This window comes from Passer montanus, unplaced genomic scaffold (assembly GCF_014805655.1).
Source record: "Passer montanus isolate IOZ18808 unplaced genomic scaffold, ASM1480565v1 scaffold12, whole genome shotgun sequence".
Classification (NCBI taxonomy): domain Eukaryota; kingdom Metazoa; phylum Chordata; class Aves; order Passeriformes; family Passeridae; genus Passer; species Passer montanus.
Genome location: NW_024358722.1, coordinates 14,554,449 through 14,581,068, shown reverse-complemented (window position 1 = coordinate 14,581,068; position 26,620 = coordinate 14,554,449). Strand labels below are relative to the sequence as shown.

The 26,620-nt window shown below is 36.0% G+C and overlaps 1 protein-coding gene across 1 annotated transcript in view; it reads left to right on the top strand.

The window, feature by feature from the left end:
- Positions 1-25,592, top strand: part of GPATCH2 (G-patch domain containing 2) — a 116,655-nt gene extending 91,063 nt beyond the window's left edge. The window contains exons 9-10 of the mRNA XM_039697993.1: positions 9,800-9,882; positions 21,913-25,592. Of these exons, the coding sequence (XP_039553927.1) occupies positions 9,800-9,882; positions 21,913-22,082 (253 nt within the window). The 3' untranslated portion in view covers positions 22,083-25,592. The remainder of the gene's footprint in view (positions 1-9,799; positions 9,883-21,912) is intronic.
- The last annotated feature ends 1,028 nt before the right edge of the window (positions 25,593-26,620 follow it).

The window sequence follows — 26,620 nt, the reverse complement described above, 5'->3', positions numbered from 1 at the left end:
CATGTTTCACCTACCTAACTGAGGCTGTTTTAAGAATTTAATCAATGTGTGCCAGTCCTGCAGTGATCACCTGAGCTGTCCAGAAGTCTTTGAAGTCTTTGAAGTCTCCTGCCATGGTGAACAGCGCAGCCTGAATTTCCCCGTTTTTTGCAACCCTTACTTTCCCTCCTTTCCACAGTTGTTCTCAGTCCAGTTTAAATTTGTGCCTTGTGCTGATACAAGAGCATGACTCTCACGTGATTTCACTTCTTATAACTGTGTTCTCTGTGAATTAGTATTTTAAAAAAATCTTGTAAGAGAAAAAATTACACCAAACCTGAAGAGAGCTTTTCAAAAGTGTGTCATTGTTTTGGTCAAAATTGCAGCTTTCTTATTTCCTGGTTTTAAAGGATAAACCCTGTTTGTGCATTTGTACAGCACTTGTTCATCTCCACCTGATTATATGGAACATGGTACTTTTTTACACAGATGTGACAAATAACATTACAGCTGCTCTTCATTTGATCTTCTAAAGAGACAAAGATATGCAAGGATTCTGCCTGCTTCCTCTTTCCCATCATGTCATCTGTTGTTTGGGAAAGAGTCCTAATTTGCAGCAGATACAGAACTATTTGTTGAGGTGCAGGTTTGCCAAAAATAAATGAAACCATTAATTACTATGTTTTTTGAGCAGCTGTTAATGGATTGGGATAAGAAAACTGTACATTAGACTACTGGTTAATTACAAGAACTGTAATTGTTTAATGTGGCTTTTGCGGAATGAAATTACAATACCAGAGGAGGTAAATTCAGCCAGTTTTTGGGAATTATACACCAAGATGTGCACATACTTACACTGCAGAAAAGCAAAGGAATGCATAGCTGTTTTATTAGATGATTTGCTTCTGCCATTACATTAATATTATGCCATCATATTCTCAACAAAAATACTTTAAAATAAAGTCATATTTAAACATGCCTTTTAATTTGAGTGTAAAATTATTAAAGGTAGTAAGTTAATGTCTTATAACCCCAGAGCTAATAATGCAGGAGATTCAGATACAACATTAAAATCCAAATGTGTTTACATCATTAGAAATTAACAACTAAGCAGTTTTATCTCCTCTTTGGAGTGCCATGAAGCAGTAACTGTGCTGTTATGATTGCTGCTTAATAATATTTGCAGTTCCAGATTAAATTATGTGAATGTTTGAGGACACATTGCTTCCCTCCCTTGCTGTCACCCTCAGGGACAACATTATTCCATCAGTTTAGTATTTTTCTTCCCTGGAAAGGATGAAAGATGGTGCTGTTTTGGGAGAGGGCAATTCCTGATTGAGTTTTCTCTACTGTGGCCTTATTTTTAAGGTGCTAAAAAGATTTTCACTTGGGAGACGAGGACAGAGCCATGGCAGTTTAAGTGATGTTTCCAAATGTAGCCAGTGTGTGATGCTTTAATTTTGTGGAAATCTTTGAGCCTCAGTAGTGGTTCATGGACAGATTTAAATTATCTATTGAATAAATGCTGATTAGTCATCTAATGTCTTGAAAGTATCACCTTTTAACTTGCATAATGAGAACTTTTATAAAAATAGCAGAAATTTTGAACTGTGCTCTGTTTTGCAAATACATTTTTCCATGTGATCTGAGCAGATTTTTTCCATCTTTAACATAAAACTACAAGCTGAATTTTGTTGTTCTTGCACTAAAATCTAATATACTTCATAATAAGGTACATAAACAAGCTGCTAAACAGTACTGAAAATTTGTCATTTAAAATGGAGTTCCAGGTATATAGGTACGTTAACTAACAGGAAGTTATGTTTTCCTGATTTTAAAAGCATGTAAAATAAAAAGAAAAATCAGATAACCTCTAGAAATTATGAACCTCTGGATCCTCCTGATGTACTATCTGGAATAAATTTTTCATCTGAATGAACTGATAGCAAATCTCTCACTTTGAAGTAACCAAATTTTAGCGCATGGCGTGCTTGTTTCTCATGTTCAGCTGCATTACATGCTGTGTCTTGTTCTCTTGTTACACAAGTTTGTGCGTCACAGCTCAAACTTTGTCTCATCTTACCTGTTAAAATATTAATGTCATAAGGATAAAGTTGATTTGTGCTTCAGACGTCTGAACACCCTTCCTGCTCTGTAAGATCTGAGGAGGAGCTGTGCACAGGGGCTTGCACTGTCATTCCACAAACTGTTTAGCCTGTGGTTAAACAGCTCTGCAGTGAAGGAGGTTGTTTCACACTTTGATTTTCCACCACTCATTTGTCCCATCATCTCCCCCACCACAAGAAATTTGGTTTTGTCTCTCTGTATTTCTCCACAAAGGCACATGGAAGCTGGATATTGTAAGGATGAAGATGAATAGCTGCTGTGCATGAAGGAAGGGTGGTTTTCCCTCTTTCTGGTTTTATTGCACATTAAATTCTTCAGATTTTACATCCTCAAAAGGATCCCTGCATATCATATGTGTAAATCAGTATCCCCTAGTGCATGTTAACTAAAATTCTGAGGCGTAAGCACACTGACTTCTGTTTAGACTCTGATGACTGTGATTGTGTGTAGTGAAAGAGTTTAGAAAATTTGGATAGTTTGCTTCAAATTACATAAAATTTTCATGTTTTGTCCTCCATTTTTGTGCTACTGTATTACATACTTGTGTTTTTAGTGTTGCCTCTTATTCCTTACCTGTTTTAAAAGATGTTGAACACAACACTAATGCTTGCAATAATTTAACCTAACTCTATATGACTGTAATCCAGAACTTGAAAATGTGTATTTTCAAATCTTTCCCAGAAAATACATTTGTTCCATACTTAGCTTATTTAGTGAATTTCATTCTTGGTAAACAAATATGTATCCAGAAATATCTGGAAGATATAGTGTAGCTGAGTACATTAGCAAATCCTTCTGTTAAAGTGTCTGTTCAGATCCATGTTTACTGCTCAAGTCATAAAGATATTTTCTAAATCACTTCAGAGCTGGACTGAGGCCCATATCTCTGAAATAGCAACAGTGTTGTTGCAAGATGATAGAGGAACCAAAGAATATTTGCTTTAGAATTTGTGAAACAATAACATCCTGTAACAGGTTGGCGTTCTATTACTGTGACCTATTTTCAAACTACATTTCACTATTGCATGAATATGAGCATTATTGTCATCATTTATTTCTTCACACAAAAAAAAATAATGGAATTTGTCATCAAAAATATTTAGAAATATTTTAAATTAATATGAAACATTCTGAGCTAGTGTAAATATTAATTACCTGTATTAAAAATGTGAAATCATGTCATTTGTTGAAGAAAACTGAAAGTTTTTGCTATCTAATTCTTGACAGAAGTGTGTTTTTTGGGTTTTTTCCCTCAATGTTCCTTGGTGACTTGTTTGTACGCCAAGATATTGGTTTGGATTTGCCTTTGTGTAATTCATATACTTTTGATCAATTCCAACTCATGCCCAATTATATTACACTAAATTAACATAATTCAACAGATGTTGATATTTAAATGTTTTCTGGCATTCACATCTTGGACAGCTGTCTTAGAGCTTGGGGAAAAGGCAAACATTTAGAGTTAAATGCTGAACATATGCTTAAATTACTAATTAGAACCAAGAAAAAACAATACATTATCCTTTCTGAGGGCAGTAGGCCTCTGCTACTGAACTATTTTTTTCAGGTCTCTTTTCACAAATAAAGTGCTTGAGTGACTTGAGTATGGGTGTCAAATCATACAGAGTGATGCAGGTTTTTATTTTCCATTATGTGTGCTAAAATTATGCCAGTGTGGAGTTGAATGTGTCAATTTGTAGTGTTCAGATAAATTTTGGACAGCTACTGTGTCTGAATGACAAAAGTGCTGCTAAAGATAACAGCAAGGAGTGTGTTAGGATATAGTATTTATTAAGCAATGAGGTAATCTCATGGGCCAGGGAAAGATTGTATTCTAGTCATAATGGGATTGCACCAGGACCTTCAATACTACAGGTATGTCGCCCTTATGCTTGAAGTTACATTGTGAACAGATTGGCATTGTATGAAAGGAATTTCATAGAGTTGTATGGGCTTATCACATCTTTTTAAGATGTAATGAAAGGGAGATAAAGTGCATAGCTCTTCTGGTTAATGTAATGGTTGTTACTCTTGCAGAAGTAGGTGAAGCAATCTAATATATAGATGATGTCATTCTTTGGACAAGTTTGAGGAATCGCTTTACTGTTTGTAAAGGATGAGGAGGAGTCAAGCATGGAACTGATTTCACATGAATGTTGTCTGAGAAAAGTGAAAAGAAAGCAAAAGAGCAAAAGAAGGCAGGTGGACAAGGAACCATCCCTCTCTAACTGGGACACATGGGACACATGCATTACTGCACATGCCACCCTTCTCTGGGCATTCAAGTAGACACCAGGGGCTGCATTCGCGTTTTGACAAGCTGTGTACCACAAAGGAAAGAGGATATCCTTCCTTATATATTTACTTAACCATTGTTTTTTGTATATTCTTCTTTAAAAATGAATGTGCCTTGCATATTTCAGTGTAATATTATGAAATCAGCATGCATCTTTTCTGTGGCTATATTGATACACATGCCAGAGGCAAAGATTAAGTATTCATTATACCTAGATAATACGTAATAGTCTTCCCAAATTTACAGCCCCAGTTGCTTAATACATGTATTTGGAGTGATACATTTTCATTTAATCCATACTTCTGGAGACTCAGTCAAAGGGAAATGCAGAATTTTATGTTTGTTGTAATTTAATTATGTATTAGTGTTATGAGATGTTTAGAAAGACATATATAATAGGGTTTTAATGGTGTTTATCGCTAAACTTACCATAAACTGTTCCATTGACTTCAATGCTCTTGAAGGTGTTGTCTGCCACTTGTGGTAATTTAAGAATGATCAGTATGAGTTAAAGTTCCTCCAGACTCCATTATTTAAGCAGCACTAGTGGTTATGTTCCACTGGCCACCATATACAGCAGTATCTGCATTTTAAGCCATGTAAAAAGCAGGATAGGCTGTACTACAGATCCATTCTGTGTAAGGAGAATAATTTATGTGATATTTTTGTGTAAAAGATACTTAAATAAGGGGAGGTTTGCTCAGGGTATTTTTGTATTTTTGTAAAGTTGAGCTCTTCCATACATTCTGTTTTTTAAATAATTTTATTAGCTTGTTTCTCTGGGTTCCACAATTGAGTCCTGTTTTCTCCATCCTTAACTGTGCTGTGAACATTGCTTCACGCTCTCCCTTCTCCATTTCAGCTTGTAAGAAATTGTCAGATAATTTCAAGCTTAAAGTGAGTTAAGTTGTCCCTACCACATTCTCTCTGCAATCATATCCACATGAATATCTATTTTTTATGCATATTTTAAGACTGAAAACTGAGAGTTACAGTTAGATTTCCCCTTCAAAATAATTCTCTCAAGTCCCTTCTAAAATACAAACCAGTTAACTTTTTCCTTTTTGTGATGTCTTGTGAAAAAAGTTTACTTAAAAACTTTGATCAAGCCTCTCCATTAGCTGAAGCATCCAGTGATGATAAACTTGCAGAGTTCTACAGCCATCTGCAGGAATGCACTGATAGTGTGGCAGAATGGGGTGTCACTGTTTACTATCAGTTTCTTCCTCAGGTGAGAGATGTTAATAGCGCTATAATGGATAGGCATGCATTGATCTTTACCAATTCATCTAATTATGGAAAAGAAATCAGTCTTCTTGAAAACATACTACGTTATAATAATATGCTGTGTCAGTTTTTCCAAGTTAGTGTACAGAAATTTGATAAATGCTGTTAAATAAAAAAATGCTCTTCCACACCTGCCTTCATTAGTAAATTTTGTTTTGTTTTTTTTTTACACCTGAGATGATAGTGAGTACAGAAGCAGGTAATAAATCGGACAACTAGAATATGTGTTCACGAGTATCTGCTGCCCTACAGCCACTTTATTGTGCTGTTCTTAGTGACTGGTGAACTTTTAACTCTGATAGTGGCAAGGGTGAAAACTACCAGTGAAAGAGTGAAGAACCCCGTTGGGTCTTCAGTTGCTCAGGAGGTTTATTGCATTTAAAGCAGCTTAACTGTAGGCTCCCCCACGGAACAAGGTGTTTATTTGGACAATGTAACCGCATGGTCCATGGATGCAGAGGTCAGGGTAGGCAAAAATCTGACATGATCTGTTACAAATGTCTTGGAGAGGTGAATGTGTGTAACTGCTGAAAAGGCATTCATCAAAAATATTTGCCTGTGGAGCTATGAAAATTATGGAAAAGGGGATTGTGTTGTGTAGGCACAGATATATTTGGGGAGCTTGAAGAGAATTCTAGACATGGTACCACCATAACTGCAATGACCTTAATTACCTTGAGAAAAAGAAATGATAATGAGACTGCCACTATTTAAGAAGGAAATAGCAAAATTTCCATCAGAGGGAAGGTTTCACAAAAATGCATAAATGCTTGTGAATTTCTTTGCCTGTCATTGCTTCTATAAAAGTGGTTGCTGTATCAAATCTGTGGGATTTATGGGATTTAATAACTAAACTTTGTGGGGTTTATTTACTATTTCAATAGCTTTTTTCAGTTATTTTTGTTATTGCTGCCTTCCCAGTCTGTCTTCATTTTTGAGACTCTTATTTACCATGTAGAAAGAAGAATCTAAACACTGTGTGCAAGATGAAAAATGAATAAAAATTGACAGCAGCTTTTCCAGTGTTTTGCTTAATATGTTGAGGCATGACACAACAACAACAACAAAAATTCTTGGCATGCTAGTGTAAGTTCACACCAGCCTGGCTTTTGCAGCCCTCTTATTTCCCTCTGCCACAACTTTGCTGCTGCTATGACACTTGCAGGCCTGCTCGGCCGTGGTGCAGCTGATGCCCTGTCCATGCTCATATTTTTCCTATTGACAGTGAGTGTTCTTGCCAAACGCCAGGGACCATAGTCACATCTGTTTGTCTCCCAAGCTTGTCTGAGGCTGCTTGGGAACACTTTTTATCCAGAGGGCAGCTTTAACTAGACCTAATACTCTGAAAAGCCTCTATTTGTAAATGCATACAATGAGGCGACAAGTTGCTGTTGTCTTTCCTTAAAAATTATTCCATTTGACACTGCTTGCTCCAGTCCCTGTCACCAGCACATCAAAAGCCAGGTTTTCAGGCAAGGTGGTCTTAACAAGTATTATTTTTTTCCTAATAAAATGCCTAGCTTCCCTCCAGAGCACTATTTATAAATGATAGCTGGAAGCAAGTTAGGGGTAAGTAGAAAAAAGGCAGGCAAAAAGCTTTCTTCTCTTCTGTAATCCATGCTCTTCTGATTTAATGCTAAGAAACATAATGCTGAACCTAGCCTGATTGAAGGTTAGAGTTCTCCCTACTTTTTAATACCCCCATTACAGGCATTTCAAAATGTATTGTGCCACTTCACAACTCTGCTTCTTTTTGTCAAACCTGCCAGTTTCTGAGCCGTAATAGTTCTTGTTTGATCCTCTCTAAATAAATATGAGCTTTTTTTTTTTGCTGTGATTTACACTGGCAGAGCATATCAAATATTAAGCCCTAGCGAAGGCAAATGCAGCTTTACAGTCGCAAGTTTGGCTGAACATTTGGTGGTAGTGGCCATCAAACTGGGTTTGACAAAGCTTAATTGGTGCTCCAACATCTTGTTATTTATTTGTGGTGTAGGGAATTTTTGACAACAACAAAGAAATACCCACGCTCACCTTGGCTGGTGATGGGGTTGTTGTGATCGGCAAAGGCAAATGATTCATTTATGCTGAAAGAACAAGGCTGCCTTTCAGACGTTCATTGATTTTAAATTAAAAAGTAACTGCTGTGTTCTACATGAAGGGTGACAACAATAACAAAGTAGTCCTTACTTAGTGTTATTTGTTGCAACTCCATTCCCTGTGCCTGGAGGAAAAGTGGGGAGACCCCAGTACCATAATCTTGCCGATCAATAATCTAGATATCTCAATGTAGTGTAACAGATAATCAATTCTGGTAAAATAACTCAAATGCTACTCACTGTTCCTGCTGTGGCTCAGGTCTTCAAGTTCAATTGCCTGACTTTATTAATTTTTATCTTTCATCCTATTTGTATTCCTGCAGACTTTCTCCCCTTTTCATTCAGAAAACAAGAGTTTCACACTATAGAACGTATCATTTATGCCTATCACACAACTTATTCTGCATGTTTGATACCATTGTTAAATACTGATCAATTGGTGATCAAACATCTCAAATATATTCTATTTAGTTACTGTTGCACCATATTGTATTTAAATATTCATTTGCTTTATCATACAGTCTGTTATGAAAGGGTTACACTTTTTGATTTCTTTCTAAATTCAGAACTGAAAATTATCATCCTGTTAGTTTACTAGTTCAACTGTGTTGATTTTCTGGAGATTAGGATAAAATTTCATGTTGGAAGGAATTGCTAGGAAAATGTGTCTTAAAGGGAAAAAAGTGTTGAAATAAGGGTTCACTAGGTGAAGCTAGAGTGCACTTCTCTGTGAAACTGAAGTTTCTTGGAATATTTTTATTATTATATTTATTATTAACTCTGCTGCTTGTTAATCTGCTTATCTTCTTAGAAGAAATATGCAGAGGATTGTACATTGTCATCTTACTCATCAAGGCATTGTTGTCATTCTTGTACATTATTGAACAGATCTGAGGTCTCTCCACAGTATATGACCATTTTTTATTCATTTAGAAGTACCTCAGCTTTAAAATGTTTATAAATGCTGTAAAGGGTAAGTCATATATCCACACTGAAACCAGATCCCATGAGTGACAGAGTGTTAGTATGCTGCTGTGGATTGTCAGATGCAATTTTCAGCTTGTAACTTTATCAAAATTCACTACAGTTATGTGGTAAGAAACACATTTCTCAGTAACATTTATAGATACATATTAAAATTGTGCAGTTCAGAAAGTACTGCATTCCCCCCACTTCTGTTCTGGTTCTTTAAAAAAAAAAAGTCAGCTTCATATATTCAATTCTGCAGGCATTCTATATTACTTTAAGAAAAAAAAAAATAACTGGAATTGTCCTTTGAGATTATATTCCAAAAGCCAACGCCTGAAAATTCCAAATTTACCATTTTCTGTGGTACTGACTTCTAATAGCTGGGCTTAATGCAATAGCATTTGTTTATTTGCCATCCTCTGCGTCTTCATCAATTTTCCAGTCTCCAAGTGCAAGCTCATAATTGTTCAAGAAGCTTACCAGATATTTTGCCTCTGTGGTATTCTCACAACTTGCCAGTGAATTAGAAGAGGAAAAATGGTCATGCTACAAGTTTATTTCATGCACCTTTAAAGAGTTTACTGTTTCATGTTTTCTCATTCATTCTTCATTTTACCTTAAAAAAATTGATGTTTTCCATGTAATAAATGCTGCTCTGACAGTAAAGCATTACCAGCCAATTGATAACCTACAAACAGCATTGTGATCTCTTTAGATAATTAATCTTAGCTATTTTCCTGTCAGGAGCAACAGTGTTTTTGTTTTATGTTGAGCTAGACAGATTGCCAGTTTTGAAAATTAAAAAGCATTCCCTTTATATTTATATTTATTCATTCCAGTAACAATTTATGATGCTGCATTTAGATACTGAGCACTTGTCAACAAACATAATTATGTTTCGATATAAACAAGATTGGTGGCTTGACTGTGCAGCTTCATCTTGGTTGAGAATGTTTTTATATAGGTTCAGACTATACAAACTGTGTATTTATGTGGCAGTTTTCTTCCTTTGTTAATAGTTTTCTCCTATAATTACTTGCAGGCAAACCAGTGTACATTTAGGATCATTGTGCATGGGAGACATCAAGCGGAGAAGGAAAGCTGCTCCCCTGCCAGGACCCACAGGTAACCAATTTCCCTGGGACAGAGCACAAACCACAAGATGTTAAATCTCTAAACACAAAGCAGTAGGTCAGTGACCTGGGGAAAAGCTTGATAAATTCAATAACTTCCCATATAACTTCAGATGTGTTCTATTCTGATTTATTAATAAAGATTAAGAAATAAATAGGCTCCCTCCACTCTCCTGCAATCATTGCCAATTTCCAGTCCTTTGTAGCACAGCATTTCTTTGAAGACAATAAATCTTTTTTCATATACTGGGACAGCAAAGATTACTGCTTATGTCCCTTCAAACATCACAAGGGAAGAGACTTGAGGCATCTTGTTTTCTGTATATGAATGCTCTAAATACCCTGCACAATAAAGTTAGGATGTGAATTCTTGGGTAAACAATCAAAATGAAAAAAAAAAAAAGTGAAATGCAGCTTTAAAATTAGTGCTCTAGGTTAAACAGGAAGCACTTTCAAGCACATTTCTGAAAGATTTTTACAGATGCGAGGTCACAACCATTGGATGCATTTTGCTGATGTCACAGCTGTGAAATGACTTTTTCAATAAGTGATTTACAGGACTCGCATCAGTTTGTTGTATTAATTATATATGTGCATACTGGAAAGATTAGGTTGTATGTGAGCATATGCGAGCTTTTATATATATTTCTAATACTGAAATCTGGACTGTATGTCCTAGTCATAAATAAACTGTAGCAGCAACATTTGCAACACATAGATTTTTCAAATACATTTAAAGTAGATGTCTTTAGAGAAGCCTAATACTTGTATTCTACTGAATTCCCCCTCCTGAAACTTCTTTGTTTCAAACCTCAGTGGCAGAAACAGACCAAGAATAATATTAACAATGGTATAAAAGCACCTTAGTGGCAGCAGTATGAAAAAAAGAGAATCTATGGGTCAGCTTCTAAGACTCTGAACATATGTGAACCGAGAAAGAAAAATACTTAATGGCTGAAGAGAGAATAATGTAATTATTTCTACAAGATGATTTTCACTTCACAACTTTCAAGTACTAGAGGATGTCATTTTGTACTGAGAGGTTATCAAGTATTTTGAAATTAATTTTATTATTCACTTTACTTTGGGCTTTCAGTGTTCAGAATTTTATATTACAAGCTGGGTCCTCTGCATAACTTTACAAAGCCAATATTTTGATACTAAGGCAAATATGTGGTCATTCAATGTTATATGTCCATGAACTCACAGTTTTAGAAATTGTTTTGCCCCAAAGTTTGCCATTATATGAAGAGCGACAGAGAATAATGGTGGATACAGGTATCATATGAAGTAATTTTTAACTGATGTGCCTTCTTTTCTTTTCAAGTTCAAGGTAATCTTTTCAGTTTTCTTGTGATCAAGAGGATTGAGAAATTTTTTTTTATGGTCTTAGAAAAGTTATTTTTCTACACTTCATCCTTGTAAGTTTTTAAGCAAATAGAACCTTTGGTATACATTAAATAAGCTTGTACCTGCGTATAGGCAATGTATAGCATGCTGGAGATTATTACATTTTTCTCAAAGGCTAACCTTTCTACAGCTAAATTATTGTTTATCTGTCACAGGCCTTGGTTTTTGTCAGTTTTCCATGAGATTTTATGAAAGAAATGGGGTTTTCTTTTAGTATGAATCACATTTGGAAATTGGGATTAAAATAAGAGATTGCTTATTTGATTATTCTTCTTTCAGTAGTTTTAGTTGGCTAAGATGTGGGAATAGAAGGGCTTGATTTTATGAAGAAGAATTTGTGAGCTTCTTTCTTGAAAGAAAAGAAATACGGAAGTTATTTACATGAGCAGAAGTTGGAAATAAAAAAAAAACATTCTCCTAATAATTGTTTGTATTTAATATCATAGTGAAACCTGAAAGGCTGTCTGTAACTGACTCCTTTACTGCAAATGCTTTCTTTATATGGACTGCAAATTGGCAAAGTTTGGTCTGAGTCAATGTTTTGGTAAGAGTGTTTTCTAAATTTTCCTTTGCATTTGGAAAAACATCCATTGGTAAATTTACTCTTGTAAAAATCTGCACAGTGCTGAAAATGGTCATTTATGCCTTTAGGTTCAGTAGTACTGATGAGAACAATCCTAACAAGGTATTGGAACGTGTTCCCTGGGTTTGAGTCTCGCAAGGGTAGCACCTGCTGCTTTCAGACACCTTACAAAGCCACAGATTTGTGTAGCAAGCAGTGTGATTGGTTAAACATTTATTAATTGTGACAAGAACACCCAATTTATTTCAGTACTCCAGCTTATTTACTGCTCTTTCACCTTTGTATTTTGTATCGAAAAAGTAAAATGAATATTGATAGAGTTAGATATTGATTTCTAAATTTATAGCCCGTTCTCAGCCTGCAGTCAAAGTCACATACCAATAGGTTTGTGTATATTAGTAACAAAGGATGTAGCTTTTTTACTTGTACAGCACTGAGAAACTATTGAAGCAAGAAAGTTTGAGCAGCACAGAGCATTTTATAGTTTCAAAAATGTCATTTGTAAAGGTGAAGAAAAGATGTGTTGAATAGCAGTGAAGAAAATGGGAGATAATATAGGCATGGATGGTTAGGAACTGACAGTACTGATACAGGAGTATCATATTCTGTCTTTTTTCTAGGATAAATTTTCTGTTTTGTGGATGTTTCATATATCCCACTTGTGTGTTATTGAACCTAGATAGTTAATTAATCGACAAAAAACTGGTATTAGTAAAAATCTATTACTTCTCAGAACTGAAGTATGAGGTGTTGTACCTTTTAAATACTCTTTTGGATGACTTCTTCCATGAAACCAATCTTTTTCCAGTGATTCTGTTCTCATGTGAGAACAGGTCATTTTCAATGACCTTCTCTCCCCTCTTTCTACTTGAGTGGTAGAGCTATTTCATATGACACCCTGACATATTTCACTGCAGCAATACAGTGCTCTCAAGTTTGTAAAAGGACCTCTTAGACAAACTAATCCATTGTCATGGAAATAGCCTTTCTGATACTGGGTCCAGTTTAGTGAAAATGATAATAAAATTGCAACAAGAACAAAAAATTTTGCAAGATAGTGTTTCTACTTGAAACAGATGTACTGGGAATATTTGCAGGAGTATCAGTCTTAGATTACCTAGTTTAAGTCTCATATCAAACCAATAGGTGCTACAGAATTCTAGATACCACACACTGAATATGCATTTATCCCAGTTTCTTTCTAATTGACTCTTCTGTACAAGATTTTTTATTTTTATCATCTCCTGTTAAATCTCTGAGATATTGTAGATTTTTTTTTTAATAATAAACCTCTAAACCTTAAATGTTGGGAAAAAAATCATCATATTCTGCTTCACATCTCATATTTGTATGCCTTGTAAATAGTTATTTATTTCTATTTCCAAATAATCTTTTTACTCTGGTGTTGCCTACTGTGGTTTACAGTTTGGAGCAGTGTTGAAAACCTGCAAAAACCAATTATAAGAAGAGAAAGCTATTTTTTATTTAAAATGTACAAAATGTTTCTATGAAATAGATAAATTACTATGCATATAATGAGCACTTTGATACTTGCCTTTTGCAAAAACAAATTTCAGATGTCATATTCTTTATCTGGTTGGCATGTTGTATGCACATGCTACACTTCAGACTGGCCCTGATTGAAATGACCAAGTTAAAAGTCTCATTTTAAAGAATGTGTTTTAATGAAAAATATGACAGTTTCTTAATTACAGCAGAAATACTGAGCACTGCTATAATGCCATCATGACTCACTTTAACAAGGTAATCAAAACGGTACATGTTTTCATTCCTTTTTTAAAATTGCCAATGGAACAGCTAAGCAAACTATTTTGCTGATGCTTAATATGTCAGTGATTAAAAATCAGACCTGAATATCTGCAGAACCAAAATGATGATTTGAAAAAGATCGTGATTACAGTGTGATAACAGAGGTGGCTGAGGTGAGTTTGTGGTGAAGGTCAACTTAGTGTAATAGTTTCAGGGAAAGGTCAACTTTGGGGTACTTGGATGAACTGGCCATAAATTTCCAAAACTCTATAGACAAGAAGCCTGTTTTCTTTTAACTTGATTCACTGCTTTTCTGTCTACCAAATGTACAGCTCTATAGGCAGAAATCCCTTGTCACAGGGCAATAGAACATTGGCGTGTTGTGAATCCTTTCCCTTGTTGCATTGCACCATTTCTTACCCTCAGTCTGCCAAAGTCCTTCCTGGCATGCACTTCATGCCTGCTTGTTTGTACAGTCCATGGACTCTCGTTTTCCTTTGGCTGGTATCTAACTTGGCAGCAAGTTAAATTTTAGGGAGTTATTTCTGTTTCTTTGTTTCTTCTACCATATTGTCTCACCAAACTAGAAGTTAAAACATTGCAGAGTGCCATCCAGTATTGGAAGCTGCAGTCCCCTCAGAGCAAAAGCCTTTCTGTGTTGAGCTTGAGGTGGCTGGTTCAGGCAAGGCATCTTATATGCAAGCACCAGAGTTCACAAAGTTCAGTAACAACCTTCCGAAGACCTGCAATTCAACGAGGACAAGCTTATCCTGGAAAATTGCTGATGGGTTTCTTGTGATCTAGGGAGAAGACAATGTTCTACAGGCTGTATACACAGCCACTATAAAGTCAAGAAGAAACATTAGATTGGTAGAAGATGACTGTAACTGACTTTTCTAGTGCTGTTATCTTCTGAAATGTGGAAGCTTCAAGAATAATTCCTTGAATTACTCTGGGAGTCTTTCCTAAGGTAGTTGTTTCTGGTTATGGAAACCATTCAAATTACCTCTATTGGGAGCTGAACTTTGTGGTCCTTATGGGTCCCTTCCAGCTTGAGATGTTCTGTAATTCCATGGATTTTTTGGCTTCACTTTCAAGAAGTGAACCACCTTACTGGAGAATATAACCAAAGAGAGTACCCTTAATATAGTGGAAATCTGGGGGGGAAAGGCTAAACCAGGCATTATTTTCAAGTTTCAAAGGTATGTTTCATTAAAAAGTTGTAAACTTGAGGACTGGCTTTGAGTGAAACAGAGAAGTCAGTAGCAAGACTCATCCTCAAGGGCAGTTATGAGCTCTGCAAGTTCTGCACATTCTCTGCCGGGTATCATATTAAAGTGGTTCCCCACAGAGAGAAGCCACCTCCTTTTTATGTGCAGTTTGTTAGAACCATCACCTTCCTCAGAAGGGCAAAGGGATGTCCTGTAGTTGTCCTAGAACTCAACCAATAAAAGAAGTTCCTGATATTTCTGGCAGTCAGTTTTAGATTGGTAATTGCAAAGGATTAAAACAGTTAAAACACAGTTTGGCAGTTAAAACGTGTAGTTTTTCCTCAGTCAGCATAATTTCTTATCCCAGCTCTCCACAACCTCTCAGTTGCTAGTGACTAGTTTTTCTTTCTCCTGAGGGAATAGGGAGCACTGCTGCAAACAGTCCCTGGTAGAGATTATGCAAAAAAACCCCACTTTTCTGAAAGGTTTTTCAGCATATGATTCACTTTTTGGATAAGGAAGGAGGTCTGTGCATAAACCTGATAGCTTTATACAGAAGTTTTGACACTTCTGAATGTCAAACACTTCTGAGTGTTTTATTCTGAGAGGAATAAAAATACCTGTTTACCATGTGAGGAAATAAAATTCATTGACCAGGTTTCCAGTGCAGGCAAGATTTCTGTCTTTTTGTAAAAGACTTGCAGTTTGTGGAAAAGTTCCTAACAAAATTTGTTGTACATACTCTGGGTTTCACAAAGAAAATTTTTGCTTTAGATTTCCACTGGGTTTCATTGTAAGGTTGCAAGTCCTTCTGCAAAAGTGGGGGAATGCTTATCAGATGGGATTCATTTTGCTGAATTTGGGGGGCGGGGGGGGGTGGCGGGGGATGGGTTAAACAGAACTTTGCTATGTCCCCCAGTGAGAATGCTTCTTCCAAAATGCCAGTGCCATCAGGGACAGTGTTTCTGTCATCAAAGACAAGGCATAAAACAAAGACCTTCTTTGCCTGAAGTAAAAAGACAGTCTTGGGTATTCGAGAGATTCCCCTTACAGAGGAATAAATGGCAATCTAAAAATACTATCTCTTCCAACCAGTTTATAGCAGCAAAGACTGAATGGGCATGAAGTTTTACTCCACACACAGTGTAATTCAGTAAAGAATGGAAGGAGAAGAGCACCTGCGAATCCAATTCCAAATGATCTGTTTCTGGCTTACCAGTTGTACCGAGAATTCAGTTTCACAGTCTTCACTGGAGTGTAAATTTATGTTTATATATTCAGGAGAGTTGAAAATAGATTTACATCTAGAGTCTATGCTTCAAGATAGGGTGTGTTTACCTAGGCCACATTTAATACCCCTTGAGATGGGGTAGTAGGAATGAAACTATGGCAGTGCAGACATCAACAAAACTCTGCTGTGGATACGGGATAAATACAGAGGCATGCATCACCTGCTGAAGTCATAGCTATGTCCTCTCTGCTATTCTTATCTCTCTGTTAGAATAAAATTCAATGCAAGCAGACTTACCTGAACATAATAATTCTAAAGTTATTCTTTAGACAGTTTTAGATAGCTCAGTGTGAGGGATGTGTTAAAGTCTGGTGAAATAAAGTCTCAAATATTAGCTAAATAATTTCATATCAATCTTATAGCTGAGTTGTTTTAGTTTTGGTTTGGTGTTTTTGTGGGGTTTTTTTAGTAGATACACAGCCATATGTACTGAATTTTGAAAATCACTGCAGGTACTGAGTTTTAAAATCACCATGCAGCTGGTGGCTGTGCTTCTGAAGCCATGTTTGTGCAATTACCCGAAACAATTTTAAGAACATAAGCATCTAGGCAGTCTGATTCCCATTTTACTAGTTAGAGAAAGCTGGCATAAAAAGACAGACTAGAGCAATGTATTTTTCTGATTAGTTTCCATGTGTATCAGGATCACTCCCTACTGCTCTGAGCTCATCTGTTTGGTGAGGAGTCAGAAAAGAAAAAGAATAAATGAAATATTAAATGCTTTCAGAAAATGAGGGGAAAAGTACACCAGCTTTTAAAGTGAATCAGCATGTATCATTTCTGCTTCCATTGGCTGTTTATCCAACATCAATACAACACTTTAGGAGCCAAATTACTAAACAAGCTGCCAATTAGGCTTGCAGTCAGCTGGATAGATTAGTGGCAAAGAGAGGCAGATACAAGATTTTCATCTCTTGAGCCAATTATGCAAGTGAATTACCATCCACAATGCTCCTTGGAAGATTTCAGGTAGAAAGACTGACTCTGCTGTGATAGACATAAGTGAGATCCAGGGTAGGGGGTAAGGGTTAGCAGGCCATGTATTGCAAAAATTACCCAAGCAAAAAGAGATCCTTCTAGGAAAGGATTTAAAGGATTTAAGGCTGCTGGGAGTGATAGAAGAGGAAATAATAGTTGTGCTATGCTCTGCGAAGGCATTGCTGTTCTGCTCACAAGTCTTAATCATACAAAAGAAAGATGAAAGGGCAAGACTATATTTATGTACAGTGTCATTTTCTCAAAACTGTTTAAAACCCTGTTTTCTTAACATCAGAAATAGTGCGGTGGCCAGAGATGAAATTACTTCACTATGCCTTCATTTGTTTCTTACAGCTTCGGGGGGTTGAGAGGCAAAAAAAGAAACACAACAAAAAACCCACACATTTTCTTAAATAAGGGTTATCTGAGAGCTTGATCCTAGCTGTATTCTGGTTTTATTCAGCCCAACATAAGCCAAACATGCTTGATGTTAGTCTTATCCAGCAATTGGACCATACAAATAAATATTGTGACAATAGTAGTTTATGAGGTCGTAGCTCCTGTATTATTCTGTAATAAATTATGACTTCAATGTTGAGTTTTGAATTTGTAGAAGCATTTTGCAAATAAAATGGTTCTGTCAGATCAAAACTGTTCATAGGCTCATTTGTTTCCTACTGGCAGTGTTGTACACTGGTGTAACATCATTTCTTAAATATGAAGCAAATTTAAAAGCTGAACTTTTGCAAGCTGCGGTATCCAAAAATGATTAAACAGATGTGAAGCCTGCAGCAGCATTAGACCTCTGATCTGATTTTAGCTTACAGATGGAATTAAATTAATTCATGGCAATCACTGTAAAATCAAGGGTATGGCACTGAATGCTAGTGAACTGTTTAACCAGGACATACCTGTCTCAACAGCTGTTAAGAAAAAATTACATACCTTTATTTTTCACTGAAACCTGCTTTTAATGCCATCATAAGTATGATACCAAAATTAAACAAATGTGGTGAGTTTTTTGCTTTCCACTTCCCAGTTTTGTCACTTACCACTCACTGATTTCATGTTCCATGTATGTAAGGTCATATGCATAAAAAATGTGGACCTTGAAGTGTGTGTATTCATATACACAAAGATTTGCCCTTTTTTCTTTCATCTGGCAGTATTGCAGAGAGAAGGAACATAAGCTAAGAGTATTTCACAGAGCTGTCTTTTCAAACAAGTTACTATACCTTAATGTTTGCTCCTCCCTCATATAATGGCAGCCACTTCGACATGCAGACTACTCGTCTGGTAGATCAGGAATGAATTGTTAGGGTTGTTAAAATCATTTTCTGTCCATAGGAAAAAAAAAAAAGGTGTACTACACAGGAGAGTCCTACAAATTATTAGGGCAGAGACATCCTTGTAACTCCCAGAAACCTCTTAGAGCATTAAAATTTGAAAAACATATCCCCATGTTTTTGGGGGGGGTTTTTGAATCTGTTTCTGCATAGTTATTTTTTGTGGGACAGCACAATGGGTTGGTTTTGCTCTTGCTCCTGGGTGGGTCAAGACTGAACACGTCCCAGAAGTAGCACAGCCCTTTTCAAGGCTGTGTGCTTGGACCATTCTCTCTAACAGGCCCTACTGGCTAGTCCAAGAAGTGCCATAGGCATGAATTAAAAACTGAACTTGAAGATGAATATTGCAAGGACAATTACTGCTTTTAATTAGAAAATAAAAGCCCAAAGCACAGAAATGGGGGTCAGGGGAATAGCACACCATGTAGCATGATTTTTAAGAGCTCTCTCCCAGCATGCAGTCTATCAGCAATGCAAATGTTGGGATTTTTTCCAACCTGCCGATTGCACATGAAATGGAGGAAGAGGGCAATACCACTATCCACATTCTTTGGATTCAAGTAAAATATGTTGCATTACAAATAATTTTTCAAGTGCTGGGTGAAAAATTGCAGGAATGTTGAAGGCAGACATAGATAGTATTCATATAAAAACTAACTATACTGCAATGGAATGGCCAGGGTGTATTAAATATTTTTCACAATTCAAATTTTAAAAATCTGTATTCACCTCATTTATGAGAAGGAATAATTAGTCAATTAGTAATATAAGCAAGATGGGTGGGGTTTTGGTTTTGCTTTATTCTTGCTGCAATACAAAGCCTTCAAACACATTATCCTTTGGACAGTGTATGTTGTTTGATTTGCCCAAAAATAGGTTGCAAAACAAATTTTACAGTGGCTTCTCTTTTCTTTTTTTTTCTTTTTTCCTCCTTTTTTTTTAATCTGATGGTATACAAGGGTAAAACAGGACTCTTAGGGAGAGCTTGTATTTTAATAGAAGATACAAAAGTATGTACAGTGGAGGGAAAAATAGGTATTGCATACACATTCTAGCAGTACTTATATGTCTTTAAAAACAAATTTCAATTATCCTGTCATGGAAAAACAACATTGAATTGCTTTAAAAGGTATCAAAAATAGAAGCACCAGTTTACTAAATAACATGTCAGGGTACAGAGTGTTCTTTCATACATCTTCTTTGTGAAGTTCCTCTGGCTGTCTCAGGAATTGAAATTCATATAGAAAGGTACCTCTGTTACAGGAAGAGCTCTGTGGGTTTTTCCCCTGAATAGACTAAAACAAAAAAAGCTGTTTACGTTGTCTCAGGCTATGCCTTGCATGCTGTTCCAGCAGCATTGCTGCCTCTGCCTAGGCAGAATTATTAATGGTTTCATGTTTCCAGTTTTTAGGTGTCATAAAATATACTCTTGTGCTTGCTCTTTCCTGCTTGGCAGGTCTGTTGGATCTCTCTTCCCCTTGAAGTTTTCCCCTTAATTGTTCCACAGACATTTGCTGGAATGATTCTTCATCTTTTGCCATCACTTTTTACAAAAAGAGTACCAAAACACAGTTGCAGGGTTTTACCTATGAGGCTTACCAGAACTTTTGCTGAATAGCACCCTTTCTTCTTTCCCTTTTTTTTTTTTTTTTTTTTTTTTTTTTTCTTTTTTTGAGCTGGAAAGTATAATTGGGAAGGTTACAAAGCCTGTGTTGTGTATGCCAGACAGTGCCAGGGACTCATTTGTATGAAAATTCCCTCTGCCTGTGGGGGCCTGAAAAGAAAGGAAGTCTTGGACATTGAATTTTGTGGTCAGTTCAAGAGGAGTCCTCTCTGGAACTGGAGGCCGCTGACTTTAAAGCCTTTATTTTAAGCCTAGCATTAAGCATAGCTTCAAACCAGTATTAAAGTATAATAATATACTTCCCTCAATGCACTCTCTTTTTCTTTGACACAGGAACTGAGATACTAGAAAGTAGGCTGCCTTTTATGTAGCCAGTGTTTTACTGAATATGAACAGATCTGTGGTGGATAATGCTGGAGTACTATAAATTTATCATCACAATCATCATGAGGTTTTTAATGTGCACCTCTCAGTTTTAGTTTCTGTCTGTGTATGCACTTTCCACTATGGAACCTTACTTTTTGCATGTGTGTGATAAATGAGGCTTTTTAGAAGCTCATGTTCAGCCTTTTTGTGTTCTTGTTTAGTAAGTTAATATAATGATAAGCCAGCTGCTTGTCAATGGTAAATTCTTAGCTAAAGATATTGTAGTCTCCAAGAACTCAAAATCACAGCCTTCTACTACAGTATTTTTCAAAAAGTAGCAGGCAGAATAAATAGGTAGAAAATCGAACAGATAGTATTGAAGCTGGGCACATTGAGGGTGATCTTTTTGTTTTGTTGGGGCAGGGAGATGTTGGGTAATGCTGAAAACAAAATCCAGCTGTCTATGTGCAGCTACTTGTGTTCAAAACCTTCAGCCCTTTTTAAAACTGTTTGGTGAAAGTTGATACATATTAACACAGATTCTTGAAATAAATATCCCTTGTGCAAGATACTTATATTTGGAAGGTTTATCCATGCATTGTCTCTAAACTCTGGCTTGGGTAGTCTGGTAGATGAAGGGGAATAACAGCTTTGTTATTTTGACTTTTTTTTTTTAATGATGCATTCATGGGAAAAAAAGCCCTTTCTTATAAAAAAATAATCTGTTATTGTAACAGATTATATATATTCTAACACTTGCAATGTTGGTGCTCTTTTCTGTGGTACATATGCAGCCTTTCTCAAAGATCTCAATGCTAAGGAGAAGAGAGTGTAAACAACACTCAGTAAAATTAAAAACACCAAAAGTAACCTTGGACATATCAAATTTCACAAAGTTCAGTAAAAGAGAAACTGAGTAAAGGTATAGCTGAATTTCAGAGTGGTTGACCACCTGTCTGTACTGTTTCTGTAAGAGCTAGAATTGTTTAATCAGAACATTTTTATTGGGTTTTCTTGAGGGAGGTCATTGATAAACATTACTAAAAACAGAGCGATGGTCATCTTGCTGTGATGTGTCTCTTCTTAGTAACTGCATAGGGCTAGAAATTCACATGATCTTGACAATGTACTGGTAGACATCTGCAGGTGATTTATATTCTCTGAGGCTGATGTGAAATCCACCGTATTGGAATATAATATGGTACTATTTGTCATATGTAAAAACAGAACGAATCTTCAAAAGCATTAAAAATAAAAGCATTAGACTGTATTATTTAGAATCATATGCAGTCAAGAGGTCAACATGTGCAAAGACAGCCTGTTCTAGAAACCTGTTGGATGAATTAGGAGAATAAGAAGGTTTAAAGCTTTACGGGAGATTATCCTGCTCTTCTCCACATGGCAGGCAGTGCTGATTAATGCTGTGTATTTTTTTAATCTCAGGGTTTGTAGGTGAAAACACCCAACCAATCCCAGAAAACAACATTGGAAACAGAATGCTTCAGAGTATGGGCTGGACCCCAGGCACGGGTCTCGGACCAGACGGCAAAGGGATAGCAGAGCCCATACGAGCCATCCAGAGACCCAAAGGACTTGGACTTGGATTTAGCTGACAGAGAAAAAAATAAAGCTCAAAATTAATTTCAACAGGGAAAAAAAAAAGAAAAGGAAAAAAAATGCAAACATATTATTTGTTGTGATTGGCAAATCCAGTTTTTCTTCTCTCAAAGATGGTTGAAGTCAACAAGCTCCACAAAAGCTCCACCAGCTGCTAGATGCAGCCGCAGTGACAGAACCAGCATTCAAGTCTAATTTCATAATGGTGCTAAAATGTACAAAAACTTCTACTTTTTTATTTTCTGTGGTCTTAAGGTTTGTATTAAGCATAAAATTCAATATCCTCACATTTTTTTGTAAAAAGCTTCTGACACAGCAGGTTTTAGTATGTAACTAAATTTTGTTTTGTAGGTATAATTTCATCTCAAGAGCCTTGATAAAATTTGTTGAGGAAAATAGAACTCTTTACAGCTATTGTGGCTTCCCCCTTGTCAGGCGAAGTTTCCAAACTTGGTATTTATAGTGTTTAACAATATTTAAGTATAAATTGTTATTATGGCCATAATACATACGTGTTTCCCACTGGAAGGTGATATGGTATTCAATTTTGTCTAAGAACAGGAAAAACAGCTTTGTTGTCATAAGAATCCCATTCCAACACCATTCTCTGGCAATATATTACTGTCTTCCACATTCAAGCTGAAAAGTAATGCTATTATACTTGTTTTTACATTTACAAAATTATCTTTCCACAGCAAATATTTTAGAAAGTTAAAGTTTACTCTAACTTTGGCTTTCCCTTCATATTAATAATCCTCAGTGTTACCACATTTAAGAATAGTTTGAGCTTTGAAACAGAAAATTGTATTTCAGGGATGACTGTGTTTCAGTGTTTGTTCTGAGGTTTGGCACATTTTAAACAATGCAGTGTTCAACACGGTGTTAATGTTTGGTTTGTGACCGAGTTGTTGCCAATGAGCCACAACCTCTAAGGATCATGAACAGAAAAAGGGCAAGGAGAAGCAGGATTAGGATGGAGGAAAGGAAGGGAAAAGATACTTTGATGGCATCTCACAAATCTAAGCTAGCAATTTAAAATCAAGAGGGATCATTAAGTGTTTTAATCAGTATCCTAATGTATCTAATGTCAGCAGAAGCAATTTCATTAAGCACCAACCAATCAAGCTCCTAGGGTACTTATTAGTCTGCAGGATAAAACAAATTCCACTTTAAAATTAAATAATAGGGCTGAAGGAAACTGTTTTTCAGATGGACTACTAAGGAGAAAATTGTGCCCCTCTCACCATCCATGCCTCTAGTAGCTGGCAATATTTACTCACATTGCAGACAGAACAGGATTTGATTCTCCAGTCTTTTTTTTCTTCAAGAGGAGGATCTCCCTTCCACAACTCCCAAGCTGCAGAGAAAAATACTTAGTTCCAGATGCTTGCAAAGATATTTCTTTAGGATAAAAGGAGCATAGCTTCGTTCATGGAACTGTGAAATATAGTGATTAATTTTAAGACTTTTTTATTACTTTTCTTTTTCTCTCAGCTTCACCCATTTTTCCAGAGAAATAGTATCAGGAAGAGGAAAACCAGCAGCATTATAGCATTAAATTTGCTTTAAAGAAATGTTCATATTTTCCAGTGTGATTACTGTCAGTTTGGGGACGTTGTTTCAGCATACCACCATAGTGTAGAGATTACAGATTAGTACCTGATGTTTCTATGATAGTTGAATGCACATGTTCTTTGAGTTTCAGGAAGACTGTTTATTGCTGTTTAAATACTTTGTGTGATTGTGTGGTTTACTTTTTTAAATTATAAGAAATTTTAAACAGAATTGCGATTTATACAGCAAAAGATACTTTTTATTGTAAGGTTTTGGGGCACAGCATAATGTGAGTTTGCCACTTCAAATATCTTTTGCACAACTGAACTTGGTTAATACATTCCATATCCAAAGAATTTCAAGGCCACATAGTTACAAAGGGCCGAGAGCCTGGAATTCTGCAGCTGGCAGAGGTGCCCACTTGTGTGTTATTCCAAATAATGCATTTCTGTGGCTTGCACCTGTTCTGTCAGTGCCATGTGCTCCTGAGAGCAAGTGAACTCTGACCTCTTTGTTTTGTACACTGCAATCAGAACTCCCTTAAAATCATTTTCAACGTGTGAATTGCGAAAGTGAATATTTTAAGATCTGTTTGTTGTAGCTCTTATCTGCAAAACTGTGAAAGAATACTCAGTCTGTTAAAATTCCACGATTTTGCTTTACTTCCAACACCTGCATGTCTTGGATTGGACCTATATGGCACCTATAACACCTCTTTGAAGTATTTCTGTGCAATTTACCATCACAGTAGTTTCTCAAGAAATAAGTATAGAGCCCCAAAAATACTTGAAAGTGTTTCCTGTTTTTAAAAGGTAAGAGGGAAATAATGCATACGTGTTGAGAAAAAACATCTTTAGCTCATTCAACTCTTTTTTCATGCATTCCTACAAGTGCGGCCTGCCTAGTAGACTATTATACTGGAAGAACTATGTAATCAGATTGAAAATCTTAAATTTTTTTGTTCTAAATCAGCCTTTTAGTGAGAATCTATTAGACATTAAGATTAGTTTAACTGGTTTTGATATAGATACACTTTGTTTTCCCCAGGTATTATCAACAGATGCCACAGCTGACAATACACTTTATCTGTTATAAGCTGTAGAACAAAATGATTTATTAAAATATTTTAATGTAGTGTTTTGAGATATTTTTTGTGCATTAAAATTCCCATTCTGGCTCACACTGTGATTTCATTTTCTTTTTTCCACATCTCACGGAGTGGTTTTAAAGATACTCCAGCAGTGTGATTTCATACAATTAAAGCTAGTGTTAAGAAACAAAACAAAAATTAATTGCAAGGTTTTGGTGGGTTTTTTTAAGCCATTGCGATGTTATTTGGCTTTGAAACAGGTCAAAATTCTTGGATTTACTGTTTGTTTTCTTCAGATCTTTCCTATGTCTAACCTGTAATCATACCATGATACCCTGCTATAAAGCTGGAACATACTATTTTAAAATACATATACACGATTTTTCAGATAATAATTCTTTATGCCTGTGACACTGAAGTTTTTTGCCTACATAAATAAATATGGGATCATCTTGTATCTAAAAGTTGTCATCCATCACTTGCCAGATTCTTCCCATTGAAATATTTGAATCAGTAGCTCTGCTGTTACCATAATATTCTTCCTCTGAAGAATGTGTAGTGAAGAGATGTTGCCTATTATCAGCACTGCGTTTGCTACATGTTCCATGGTGTCTCAAAGTTCTGTGAATTGAGCCATTAACTGTTAATAAAAGAAACCCATGAGCAGTATCTTATTTCTAAATAAATATTTGTCAAAGTCAGAGAAGCATTATCAATATGCTTGTTTTAACAAGATTGTCCCTGCATTTGTCTGTCTGCAATTAGGTCAATAATGGGTGTAGAACAGCAGTAAATAGCTAAATAATATGTATAGAATGCTTTGTTTTAACAACACAAATGCAAGATGGAATAAAATTAATAGACTCAATTCTTCATGGGCTTTGTATGTTCTTTTCTTTAAACTACCCTTTTCAGTAGTGTTGTTATTGCACAGGTGAGTACAAAAACATGCTGTTTCTGGAAATGTAATTAAAGTGGCTAATATCATGTACCAAGTAAATGCATACTTTGTTAAGCTATTACACTGCCTTTTATGTACCTTCTTACTAGTACTTCTTTCCTTGGTTATTATTATCCTGCTGAAGAGGTTACACCACAACATCAGAAATGCCTCGTTTAAGATGTTTGCGGTACTTTTGTTATCATATTCTTCTAAGACTTCTAAGTACAAGTTCCCTTCACTCCTTAGGTATGTGTATACTTTGATAACCGTGACATGGCCTTGTGCTTTCTCTTCAAACAGTTCTCCAGAATTGTTCCTCCAAGGAAAAATCACAAAACCTTTATTTTGCTTTCCCTTTGCCCTGCTCCCAGGGCACTTTCAGTGAAGACATACCAGAAATGGGAATCCCTCCCCTCTTGCTCTTAATCAAGAAACTTTCTAATTAGACTTCCATCTCTAGCAGAGTTTTCAGGAGCAGTGGAGTAGCTGATAAAGGGTTAGCACACATTTACTTTCAACTGAGCACATTAAGTTATTTGGGCTTCTCATGAGTCTCTTCTGTCCTACAACAAAACAGATATTGGAGCTATTTTGACCATGTTGCTTGTATTTGAATATTCAATCATTAATAGATTATGTAAGCTTGATCGCCCTCACCAATGAGAACTGTTTTTTAGCAGCTATGAAAAGTGGTTTAAATTAATATGAGGTATTCCATCTATAGATGTTGTTATTTTGGCCTGTTAATGACATTGCTATGATGAATTTAAGTATTGGGGAGTTTGACTTCTGAAACTGTAAATATAAGTCATCAGCCTCTGAGGTAGGTATGTGTTTTTTTAAATATATGAGCTTATTAAAATGTAATTCAGAATATTTCATCAAAGATATGCTCATTTCAGTTGTGCCTTGTCCATAGTGTTGTCTTTTCTTCTTAATACTTGTCT